Source organism: Sander lucioperca, chromosome 5 (genome assembly GCF_008315115.2).
Source record: "Sander lucioperca isolate FBNREF2018 chromosome 5, SLUC_FBN_1.2, whole genome shotgun sequence".
Classification (NCBI taxonomy): domain Eukaryota; kingdom Metazoa; phylum Chordata; class Actinopteri; order Perciformes; family Percidae; genus Sander; species Sander lucioperca.
This window is the reverse complement of record NC_050177.1, coordinates 20,487,263-20,500,612: the sequence shown is the minus strand read 5'-3', so window position 1 is coordinate 20,500,612 and position 13,350 is coordinate 20,487,263. Positions and strand designations below refer to the sequence as shown.

Here is a 13,350-nt window from a genome sequence, read left to right as displayed (position 1 = left end):
CTTATGTCGAGCCACAGGAGAAGTAATCCTCATCGCCAAAAAAGCAAAAGACATGAAAAAAAATAGGAAGACATGTTGTCATAGCTTCTTGGTACGTAACGGCTACCGTAGTTGCAACACGCATTTGAAAAAGCGAGGCGCTAGAGAGCACTATTCGTTTGAATGCAAAATTCCTACACAGTGTACCTTTAAGTACATTTTCCTGATGATATTTACAGTTTACTTAAGTAACGTTTTCAATGCAGGACTTTTAAGTGCAACAGAGTATGTTTACAGTGGTGTATTAGTACTTTTACTCAAGTAAAGAATCTGAATACTTCTTCCACTGCTGCTACATCCACCCACCATGCTCTTCTCCACTGCCCCCGTGTTTTTCTCCTCCTCTTTCACGTAGCCGTCATGTTCGCGCCTGATCATCAAAGCGCCAGCAAGTGCAAAAGGATAAACGTGAAGATTTGATAATCTCCAAAAATGGGGGATCTCATTAACATCATTAATCTTCAATTGTCAACTCACTTTTCTCCCTACTTTCTTCCCTCCCTTTGTCTCCTTTTTCTCTCTCAGGTCTACATCCCCTGCAGAACAGCTATTGTCCTGGCCAACGAGGAGATAGATTACTGTTATTAGAGGATGATTGTCTCCACGGAGACCAGGATCGAGAATGGATTCCGACGTCAAACTGAGTGTTAACAATCACCTTCATCTTAAAGTGTCAAACCTTGCACACCACCCAAATCCACTTTTTGGTGTTTAAGTCTCTTTTTTTTCTTCTAAATGGGGGTAAAAAAAAAAAAATAAAAAAAAAAACCCGTTGTGAGCTTGTGTGTGCTTTCAAACACCATCTGCAACCTTAGATGCTGTGTAACCCCATTGGCTACAGATTGGTCCATTTGGGAAGCGTCCAACCTAACCAGCAGCTAGATGCTAAAAGTTAAAACCCTGCCGAGTCCATCCAGCGCTAGCCAGCAGCCATTTATAGGCTCTGTTGAATTTGGCGTGTCATCTGAAACACATGAGCGGCGCCTGTGGCAGAGGGAACCAATACAACAAGCATTCAGACTGGATAAAAGCTTAGACAAAATAACAATACTTTTGAAGATTATGTATGTTAAAATAATTGTACTTGGTTTAATTATTTTGTATGTAAGACAATGAGTAATGTACAGTATTACCAGCACTTGAAAATCAAAACGTCCAGGTATTTATTCACTGGTGATCCATTTTCTTTTTGTTAATTTGCATTTTGGGACATTGTACGTATAAAGAGATTGCAATTTGCACAAAGTAATAAGCTGCTTTGAATTATTATACTTTTAATGGGTATCTAAAACAGATGTGTTGTAATGTTTGAATTTATGCAGCTACTGAGAGCATTTAATGTACGTGGTTATTTGTGGCCCTATTATTAAGGCAGTAATTTGCAGCTAAAGCAAAGTGATAAAATCACCTAATTTGGATTGTTTACGACGTGTTGCACAATGCACAAGTAACATTTTTAGCTGAATTACACCATTTTCTTTCCACTTAACAAAACGCAATGCATGGTTTTCTCCTACAGTAGAGCCCATTAAAGCAGTTCATGTCATGTATTTCGCCAAGCTCTTCGAACTCTACTAAAAGAAGTTGATACTGATGATCAACACATCATTTTGTGTGGGTTGTACAGGTATGACTCACACGCCTGACTACTTTGAGATGATTTGTGTGCACCATCTTCATTAGGTACTGTAGCATTCCCCTGAGATTTATCGCAGACGTTCCAGGAACACAGAATGTCTAAATTTCGCACATGTGCCCCTTAACAATTAGGTCTGACTTGTGTTTCAACACATTTCATGATTAAACATCTCAAAGAACAGCTGCGTCGCTCATCCTGTGTTCACCATAGCTAATATCTGAAAAGGTTATCGATTAACCGAAACATAAACAGAGGAACTTCGCTGATGATGGACGACTGCTGAACTCACTCATTCAGGCAGCATGTCATTAAAATTAAAAGGTTATGTTTAGCAAATGACTGTGATAATTGATCAGTTTCCAGGCTTTATGTTCTCTCGGTTTTCTAAAAGCCCCTTGTTGCCATGTGAATGGGTGTCTTTTTGACATCTTTCAGCATTCTCTGCACGTTTTCTATCAAAGCAATACTGTTATAAGTGCAACTAGGGCTGATTTTGGCCATCTCAGATAAAAACTAATGCCTTGATTTACTGCGATGGATACTGTAATTGTGTGATCCACACCTACAGCATTATAGTACACACTCTCAGACATTTAAGCGGTGTATTGTAACATATGGCAGGTTTTGATCTGCCTTCCCCTGCAGCTGAAGAAAACAAATTTAAATTCAGGACCATCATTCTGTGTTTATCCAAAAGTATCATGAACATGTCATTTCTTTTTTGCATAACACCATTTAAAAATGCCTTTCTCCACCTCTCAAAAAGCACAGAGAGGATCACTTTGCATAAATTCCGAGCGACGAGGTTGTGAGACTGAAGTGGAGTGTTTAATCATCCCTCATCTGACCCAATGTCATTGTCGTTTTACCGTTGCCAAAATGAATTGTCTGCATTTGTTCTCAAAAGTAAAATTGAAGTCTGATACACAGTAACTATTGCAGCATATTTCTTTCATTATAACTAATGATAATAAATCAATGCCTGTCAAGCCACGAGAAAACTGTGGATGAACTGGATGGGCACTCTGACTACTGATTCTGTCCCGTCGCACACTTATGGAAATGTAGGGCCTTCAGCATCCTCCAGAGTATATTGTGATGGTACTCTGTCACCAAAAACTGTTCTTTATGGGCTTGATATTCAGAGAGTTGATACTCATTTTGGATGTCTGTCAGTTTCATCATCAGTGGAGGTCCCACATATGTACGAGGCTGCCTGTATCCAGCAAGCCTCCCCCCCCTCAACGTACTTGTGTGTGTAGCAGGCAGTGGACCAAACCACTGTGAGTCAAGGAAGGGGGGGCTCAAGATGTTTGTTTTACTACTTACACAATTATTTTAATTATATATGCAAAATCTCACCCACGAAGAGATGCAAAATGACCACAAAGACATATAAAACCATTACAAAGAGACACAAAATAACTATGAAAGTAGGTTTAAGTCTTTAGTATGTTTTTTTCAGTTACACTTTACTTGAAGGTATCTACATAAGAGTGACATGACACTGTCATGAACGTGTCATAAACATTATAAACAAGTCATAAAAGTTGACATAACGCTTTTAGTAAGTGTCATTCGGTTTTTGTCATGACAAGTTAGAGTTAGGGTTAGAGTTAGGGTTAGGGTTAGAGTTAGAGTTAGGGTTAGAGTTAGAGTTAGAGTTAGAGTTAGGGTTAGGGTTAGAGTTAGAGTTAGAGTTAGGGTTAGAGTTAGAGTTAGAGTTAGAGTTAGAGTTAGAGTTAGGGTTAGAGTTAGAGTTAGAGTTAGGGTTAGAGTTAGAGTTAGGGTTCATGTGTCATGACAGTGTCATGTCAGTCCTATGTGGATACCTTCAAGTAAAGTGTTACCATTTTTTCTAATAGCATAGAAGTGAGTAAAAGCATTTAGCAAAATGTGGTCACTTGGAGAGGTTTTGGAGAGGTTTTGGCACACCAGTGACACCTGAATACTCCCTAGCTCCCATTAGGTTAGGACTAGAGTTCTGAAACTATTTTGAACCATGTTTGAACTGCTGTAGTGTCTGTTGTGTTTTAGCCACATGCTAATCAAGCACATTGTCATAAACTAGAAGAATTTAGGTTTCAAATGAAGCCTCATACATACATTTTGACCCTGCAGTTCTTCTGTTATAAGCTTTTCCCTTTGGGAAAGGGAACTAGATGAAAATCAAGCAAAAGAGGTGGATTTGAATAGGTTAAGAAAAAAAAAAAAAAAACACAAAGTTATGCAAATTGACCACAAATACACACAAAAGCACAAAAAGATGCATAATGACAACAAAGAGACACTAAACGCCCAAAAAGAGTCCAAAACGATCATGAAGAGATGGAAAACTACAAAAGATGCATAATGACCACAAAGAGACACAAAACTACAGAGAGATGTGTAACGACAACAAAGAGACGCAAAACAAGAAAAAAAGTCTTGGAAAAAAGTGTCTCTCTTGCTCCTGAAGTATGCAGGAAAGATGGTGAGGCCTTTTGCATGTCTGTGCCAAGGGGCCCATTGTCTCATAATCCATCCATGTGTGTGTAGAATACTGGACCAGACTTCAATAAGGAAGTAATCTACCTTGTACTGTACACTCCAGAACATAAAGTTTCAGTTTCCATTTTGGTGACCAGGGAAACTGTGAAATGTTGTTATGGGACAGAACTACAGAGCAGCCGCCTCAGTGGTTCCCACAACATGATGTAAGGGGGATGAAAGACAACTCATCAGACCATAATACTTACATTTCCATTTCTCAGGCATCCTCACTTTGAGCATCTTACACTAAATTATGGGTCTTTGTGCACTGGCATCAATGCGAAGCTGCCCCATGGAAAGCAGTTTGGGAAGATGACAACGTTGCTTTTGTCCAAAGGTGCTGATTCAATGCTGTGGTCATTTTCTGCATTTTTTTGGTGTTTGCATATTATTTTTTTTGTATCTCTGGTTTTTCAGTTACAGTTTGACCCTGCGCATTTTCAGTAACTGGTTCCTGGGCAACTTGCTAGGGTTTATGGTGAGTGTTTTGAAGTCGCATGACATGTCTTAGGCAACTTTTCAGTCTCTTCACTGTCTAGTATGTAATAAAGGGAAATGCCTAAAATAAATAATTCCCCGCCACCCCCCCAAAAAAAAAAACCTCTCTGGCCTTTTCCAAAAATGGCTCAGTTACTTTATGAGTATCCATGTGCTGCCACAGGGGATGGCTTGTACATGTAATGCACTTCAATCCAATTACCATGCAAATTTGTTCACACAGTAGACAATGTAACACAAACACCTTAGCATAATGCAACAAACTACAGTATGTCCTCAGACCATACCTGAGTTAAATCATCACCTTTCTGAAACCGTTGCAGCAAACCCAACTGTAAGCTTCACAGTATTAGATGTTGCAATGGATTTTACAGGTGTTATGTTGTTGAGTGCACACCCTGTAAATGTGACTGCCATGAGATATCCAGGACATGTATAATACATACGGTACATGAGATTTCCTAAGTAACCCTGAAAGCACAGAGCATATTCTGTGTTATAGTTTGTTTTTTCTGTATTTCTTATGGGCTCACAAGGATAGAGATGCCTAGAGGGAGGATCCTGGAGAATGCGACGTTGTCAAAGTCAGAATTGGGGGTCTGACTTGCACAAAGAGGATGTTTTTCAGAGTCTGACCTAGGAGACTGAACTCGTCGTCAGGAAAGGATTTCACCATGCGTGCTGCTGCAGCTCTAATACAAAATGCCTGCGATTCCATTCTATTCTTCTGTTACTTGAGCTTTCCAGATAAATGCTGGCCTTTGTTCAGACAAACACTTAAGAAATTAAAAATGTTAAAGCTATATTGTGTAAGAATTTCTCCCATCTAGCGGGTGAAATTGTATATGATAACCAACTGAATATTACTTTCTAGCCCTTCCTATTCCGATCGCATTTTAACTCCTACGGTGGCAGAACCCAAAATTAGCTCTTAGTATCTCCATCGTTTACACGCAGCTGTTCTAGCCACTCCAATCTTAACTTTGGTCTTGTTGCTTTGCCTGTCGCGTTGTCGTTTGAATTCTCTTTTTCGCTTCCATGGCGAGTAATCTCCCCCTGGCATTCGTCACGGTACACTGACTGTAAGAGGGCGAAAGGTGGAGGTATGTCCCTCTTTGGCTAATGTATTTTAAAGATGGAGGCGCAACATGCCGGCCGTCATTCAAGCGACTCGCTCCTATGTATTCTGAATGATTCTGAATGGCAGATTCTACGCCTACGAGAATACTTTGATTAGTCGGTGGAAGTAATTACACATGAATGAGCACATATTTGTGAAAGAACAAAGGGGTGTTTGCTAAGAATCAACTCAAAAAAGTAAACAATGGAGGGTTAAGTTAATAATATATGAAGGCAATTAGGACAGTAATCCAATGAATACTTTATATTGACACGTGGATGTTTCGGGCAAGACGCCTTTCTTCTGTGTGTTTCTCAGGCAATCTCAAACAATACAGCTACACAGGTGGGGTTATTTAAAGGTATCCACACCTAGCACATCAAATACATCCCAACAGAGGGAGCAATAATGTTAATGACATTAATGAGTGAGATGTTTGTTAGGTCATGTGACATGTTATCTGCTGGTAAAGTAGGAAAACAACCAATAAATATATTGATAAGGAACAAAAGCTGAAGGTCATTTATTATTAGAATATTAAGTCTAGTATAAAGTAGTCTGGATCAACGGAAGTACATTTCCAGGATAATTGCCTGCCAGACATCGATGTCCCTCGCCTTCCGCTCTCCCTGTGTGTTGCCATTCTCAAACTCTGTTCGCTTAGGGAAACACCAACAAACTTTGGGTTAAAAGTCAGTCATCCGGAGCTTAGCGCCGCCCAAGACGACTGTGATTGGCTTAAAGAAATGAGCGTTTGTTTATCCTATCCTAGAATGTATGTGTGCTGTAGCCAAACTTTACTCTACAGCGCTGTGGAGATGGGTCCTGCAATGCGAGACTAAGTATAAAGCAATAAGATTTGAATGGCAAATGCCTTGATAAAAAAGGGTCTACACTGTGTACAGTATCCGATGACCTTCCTTTCTTTCAGTGTGATATTAGAGTGCTCAAACAGCAGAGAAAACCAGTACCTGAAAACCCTGTTTAAACAGCGTGTACGCCAGGAGAATTTCTGGAAGGCAATTCTGTGAAACCACTACCTGTCAGGTTTGATTCAACAATAATTCAATAAATGTTAAGAGTTCATCTTTCTTTCTTTCTTTCTTTTCTGAGTCCATTCAGCAATACATTATTAATAGGGCTGTCAAACGATACATTTTTTAAATCGCGATTAATCGCTGGATTTCTATAGTTAATCGCGATTAATCACATGTTTTATCACATGATTAAAATTCTATTATTTTGCATTTCAGAACAGTTTTTAAGTACATATTAACAATGGAAAGCAATTATTACCAGTGTATCTTGATTGGGAATCAAATGAATGCAAAGAAAGTGACTTTATGAACTTGACTTTAAGATTTGTATTTGTTTATTATTTATTTACTGTAAACAAAAGAAAAATGTGTGACTCTGTCGTTATTGCACAATTCCTCCAAGTAACTAACTAAAAAACTAAAAATCCCTATCCTTACCAGAGTCAATATAGTGTTTAGTAACTCCTAAATAATGTTGATTACTCACTGATGTCCAGTGATCACCGGTTAATGAGACAGCGTTTGCACTTTGCAGCAGCTGCAGTTGGGCTGCTTTCTCCGTGTCGTACAGGCTGTGTATGCGTGAAACTACTGTCCCCCTCGACAGGTCAGAACATGCCAACCATAGTAGTCTTTAAGACCCAAGTCTTCTACGATGCTGACAGGTCTGCAGTTAGTTGCCAGCCATTTCGCAAGCGCTGTAGTCATTTTTTTGGATTTGGTTTCATCAACAGGTCGGCAAGTAGCACTCTCCAAAATAGTGCTTTGCCTGAGCCCGCTAGCATCAACCTGAGTCACGTTGACTGTACTACTATGCTTAGCTCGTAGGTGGTAGCTCAAGCTTGACGTGCTTCAGTGATATTTTAATTTGGCTTTACACAATGTGCATATGGCTTTCGACTCGTCTAACGAGCTGTCCGGGAGTTTTGGAAAATGGAAAGCGCCATTCAGAATTGTGTTTGCTGCTGTCTTTCTCCATCATGCCTGCAGCCTGCAGCAGCAGGATGTGTTACGAGGAAGTATGGCAGCTTGATGATAAGTAAAGGTGCGGCAAAGGGTCAAAATAGTAGCCTGTTAGGCAGGACCCGAAGCCGAGTGAAGTGTAAAATAAATTAATAGATTGCGGCATGCGATTAATGCGATTTAAAATAATTAACGCGTTATGCTCGGCCCTTAATCGCATCGCGATTAACGCGTTAATGCTGACAGCCCTAATTATTAATGTTGAGAACTATTTCGTTTTTTGTTCTCATTATTGATCCGTTACTTATGCACATACTGTAATAAAGTTTAGCTTACACATAAGAGTGCTTGTTCTGTCCATTGGTGAATATGTGGCACAGTCAAGAAAACGTGTACTCTTCATCGTTGTTGTTGAAGAGAGTAAGCCGGTGGTTTTCAGGAACAATCTCAATCTGTGGGTTTAAAACGCCTGGGGCACACAATATAGAAGCCGTACTTTTAAGAATAACTAGTTGTATTTGCCTCAGATGGTCAAACACTATCCTTCATAACTTTAGCCCCCTATATAATATGGTCAAAGGCTTCATTCCTTGTGTTGTTTAGATGGGACAAATCATAGGAGCCTTGATTATCTGAACGTTGTAGTTTTAGTGTCAGGAACACGAAAAGGGTGTAACAAAAGTACTTGATGAAGAAATGAAGGGGTATGGGCTGCAGTATTTTTCAAAACATGCATCACCCCGTTGCACCAGAGGATATCATTACATTGGAGTCACAGAGCTAAACATCCTTTATGTTCAAATAATACAATATAGACAAATATAACTGATAACAACACATCATAGAAATTGAGCATGAACAGATGTCATTCGTGGCTATCGTTATTGGGTTGGGAAACGGTGCAGCAACCTGTTTCACAAGTTAAAAATCTTCTTTCTGTAATATTTTCTTATACAGATGGTTGGAAGGGTATTTGAGGATTCAGTTTTTTCAAAGATCACCAGGTAGGCTATTTATTATTTATTTTTTCCAGGGAAAAAAAGGATGCTTATCTCTGTGACTCGAATGTAAATGTAATACATGAGAGGCACAAACTGGGAGGACTGTAGTTGTGGAGTTTTTGTGGTGTCTGTCTTTTCTTTTTTGACAGAGGCTTCCGTGGTTTGTGCTATAAGAAATCCATGCGACCGAGCTATCTCTTTGTTGAAAGCGTGAAGATGAAAATGATATCAATCTTGTCATTGGAGTATTTGTATCAAACGCTTGAGAAGGAGGAATACTTGTTCCTCCTGGGTCAAACTGATGTGAATCTTGACTTTCATTGTGATTGCTGTGATTGTAAAGATCATCGGTGCCTGAATCAGGCCGTCTGGCATCAGGGAGAGGAGACAGGACTGTTGCCAGGCCCAGCAGAGTGTGCTGATATTCTTTTTGTAATCGCAGTTGGTTTTCATCTTTATGCACACTGGCAGTGACTTGTTCCAATGGAGATCTTTGGGACCCAAAGTGACACTTGTTTTCTATTGTACGAGTTGATTAAATGCATTCTCCTGGTATCTCATGTCTGTTCAGTCCTCATTAAACAGCTTGAATGAAAACCATCAGTATTCAATGCTCCTGAGAACCAGAGCTGTGAAACACTAGCAGAAACTGCATTCATACAAAATCCAAAGATAAGTTCATTGGGTGGGAAAGGATCCACCAGAAATGATCTAAAGAAGCAAAATGCAGCGATATCTGGCGAGGGGGAGCGTGCAAGTATTTCTTATGAAGTACTTCCTTCTCCGAGTCCCACAGGAACTGCATTACTTCAAAATCACCTTAGAACTCTGACTTCCATTTATCAAGGCGATCCACAATTGGTCCACAGGGTGAGTGGCAGTCAACCATAAATCTAAAAATGTCAGATAAGGCAGCATATACAGCACTTCTCTTACCAATTATGTCTTAGCAAGCTTTGATACATATAGCAGTTATCGTCCAAGCAAACAAGGGAATCATAAGGCAGCCCCAATACCCAACCTCTGCAGCCAGAGTTTCAGCAGGGCCGAAAACTCACTGATCTGTTTGGAAGGAATCTCTCCATCCCAGGCTGAATGGAGCTTAGTCATGACTGGCGTGGCTTCCTTTTTGTATGCTTAGCAGTCTGTAAGGATCCCCTTGCATTGATAATCCCAAATCCTGGTGTCGATTTTAGGCCTATATATCAAGAATCAGGCTGAAATAAGAGGATCACGACATGGTGCGGCTCCTCAGCCACAGCAGGGAACTCAGAGAATGGAGCGTAACAGCTTTGTTTCCCCCACTGAGACTTTTGCAACTCCACAAGCAATCCATAATCATCCTGTGTTCATGCCACTGTTTGTATGCATCCATGAAAGGAAGGAGGCGCAGCAGGGAAGGATGTCAATACATATGCATACTGATATAGAGCCAGATTTGAAATTAAGACATGACTGCAGGCGGTTCCTGAATTGGACCAAAAAAAAGTGCCAGTACCCCAATTCAGCAGTTGCCAGACATGATCATCGCATGTGTATTGGATATATTCATATGTATATATAAATAAAGTATGTTCAAAAACGTCCTCAAATAAAAAGGTTTTATGTTCAAACAACCAAACTAACAGATCTATGTCCTGCCTCATCTCTTTTATTTCAACCTTGTTAAATAATTGCAATCATAAATCATGGTAGTATCCAAAACAAAATGAACATAATGTGTTATGTTATGTTTTATTGAGATCACATAAATAACAGTCTGTCTTCCTCACCAGTGCCTGACCAACGTCCTGTTTCAATAGGCCCATGGAGAGGGAGTATACCAGACCTGAACTGAACACGCACAGATCCTTTCACATATTTCTCAATACCAAACTCATTTTTCATCAAACTATAGGTTCTAAGGTTTGGCTTATTCCAATTCTCGTTAGCTCACTTCTCTTTTAACTGCTGAAAAACAGTGTCTTTAAACACATCATTATCAACCTTTTCTCTCATAAAGTACAATTCTTCAAATCCTGTCCTCTGAAATAGCATGTTGATATTAGGGGTGGGAATCACCAGAGGCCTTACGATACGATATCATCACGATACTTATGTCACGATACGATATTATTGCGATTTTAGACATATTGCAATATTCTGCGATATATTGCAATTCATTACCTTTTTTCCAACTTCTAATTTTTCCCAATTTCAAATGATGTCCCCAAAAGTAAACTTTGTCAACATCTGTTTTATCTAAAAAGATACATTTCTCTGTGTGTTCATCTCACTTCAATTGTATTGCTCCAAAATGGGATTGTCAAGCAGACAAACTGACCAACACATATATAATAAAAGATCAATACTTGGTGTGTATCGATACAGTATTGCCACGGAAAATATTGCGATACTATGCTGCATCGATTTTTTCCCCCACCCCTAGTTGATATATGGTATAAATATAATCCTATTAATAACAGTGTTAATAACTAAATACATGTAAATGTACTTATGTAGAGAAAAATCACACGTTCCGGTACTCCGTACCAGGGGTGTTGGACTGGGGGGAAAAAGGGGACTGAGTACCCAGAAAAAAAAAAAAATGCTAGAATGAATAGCTGTGGATGCAGGGAGGGGCCCATAGAAAATGCCTTTCTACAGGGCCCAGAATTTTGTGCTACGTACGCGCCTGCTCTGTACTGGTGAGTACTGGCCCATTTCAGGCACTGCCTGCAGGTTATGTTGCTGTTTCTGATCACCGTCCAGGATGCCTCAAAGAGATGCACAGGAGCAGCTGGAGGGCCATTTGCTTGTAAAGAGCGCCATCTGGTGGCTACAGGTGGTGTCAGCAGAAAGAGAAACTTTTAGAAGCTGATATTCGTTAATTCGGGTGGAGCCACAGACAGCTGGGTGGACCTCCCACGGTTGCCTGGACCTCCGTATACGCGTGTGTGTGTATGTGTGTTCTTCCCACCGAACCATCTGTCAGAAGTTTCAGACTGATGAAAGCGTTGCACGCGGCCATTGTCCGCAGTTGAGTCGCGCAAACTTAAAAAAAGAAACATTGTGATTGGCGTCTTCCTAAGGAAGGTAAGACGTTATCAGTTTGACTCTTTATTTGAGGTTAAAGTTGTTGCTGAATTGTCACATTTGTCACGCTGCAGTTGTTAGTAGTAAAAGGGAGGAAAGCTACACAGTCTGTGAGGGAAAGCAACAGCGTGCTAGCATAGCTTCCCGGCCCATGTGTAGCTATATCCTGCAGACGGTAGCGTTAGTAAGGAAGTAGTGCACATGGATCTGAGAGCGGGGAGAAGGGGAGGAAGGACCGGCTGATGCAATATAACCTGAGAGCATTAAAGGGCACTACTGTACTTTTCGCTTCATACGTGCAGACTATTGGATTCTGAAGCAAATTTCTTAACTATTATAAAAGTGTGTCTGAAGTAGTTGTGTGTGTGTGCGGTTTCAAAAGACTGAGCTGTGAGTGCGAGCAGAAACATTGCCTTTTATAGCTTGTGGCGTTTCCACTAGTGCTGCTGTATGAACTCACATGAACCCACACTGTAAATAAAGGAAACTTCTTGTCCATTTTTTCATCCGTGCTATCAAGTTTTCTATGGCTTAATAACAAAGTTGAGTGATGACAAAATGATGAAAATGTTAACGTGGGTAGAAAATGAAGACTTTGATAAAACACACGTTTGAAAATGCATTTTGTTACTACAGTATGTGAAGCTTTGAGTGTTAATATTCATCTACATTTGATATTTAATTGCCCCATCTATCTTTTTGATCAAAATGTCATGCATGCCTGCTTTGGCTCGCTTTGTTTTGAAACATCCGGCTGTATGTGAAATGAAAAGTTTAGCATTAATCATGCAGAGTTACAACCAAACTAAAATGAATACCCAAATCAAGTTCATCAAAATCATAATCATCAGTTTATCAGTCAACAGTATCATAATATCAACAGTGAAGTAGACATCGTATGGGATTTACCTCCTCGGTGTCCCCTCTTTTGGGACAATGTGTCTGACTCCAATACAAGACCTATATATCCCCGCGCATTTGTTAAATTGGTGTTACATTGATCCTAAGCAAGAGCCAAATAAGACGATAAGATAAAGTCACTCGCATTCGTTTAATTAGTCAAGCATCAGAGTTTCAATACACAGATCTGTGGGATCACAAAGCACGCAGAGACTAAGTTTCCCTAACAACAGACACAAAGCCAGAGCTGGTCCACGCATCTCTAGACTGTTAGACCTTGTGAACCCCGATCTATTCTTCCCCTCATCTCTTATACTTTCTTTCTTTCTTTCTTTCTTTCTTTCTTTCTTTCTTCAGTTTCAGTTTAGTTTTATTTATGGAAGGGGACAGCGCAATTTAATAAAACACATGATTTCCCATGGGTTAAAAAAGCCAGAATTAGCCAAAAGGCTATTTTTCATCTGTAGTCCCCTGCCTTCGATGTTAAAAAAGGCTTTTTAAAATACAAAAAAACAACACATGCAAAACAAAACTTAGCATAACACG

General features: G+C 39.9%; 2 protein-coding genes across 3 annotated transcripts in view; both read left to right on the top strand.

Annotated features, from left to right (window-relative positions):
• Window positions 1–2,611, top strand: part of gbe1b (glucan (1,4-alpha-), branching enzyme 1b) — a 146,585-nt gene extending 143,974 nt beyond the window's left edge. Inside the window, exon 16 of the mRNA XM_036001146.1 lies at window positions 565–2,611. Within this exon, the coding sequence (XP_035857039.1) occupies window positions 565–627 (63 nt within the window). The 3' untranslated portion in view covers window positions 628–2,611. The remainder of the gene's footprint in view (window positions 1–564) is intronic.
• A 9,131-nt stretch (window positions 2,612–11,742) lies between these two features.
• LOC116048382 (high affinity cationic amino acid transporter 1-like) overlaps window positions 11,743–13,350 on the top strand; it is a 26,340-nt gene continuing 24,732 nt past the window's right edge. For both annotated transcript variants that reach the window (XM_031297481.2, XM_031297480.2), the window contains exon 1: window positions 11,743–11,904. The gene's annotated coding sequence lies outside the window, so the exon portion shown is untranslated. The remainder of the gene's footprint in view (window positions 11,905–13,350) is intronic.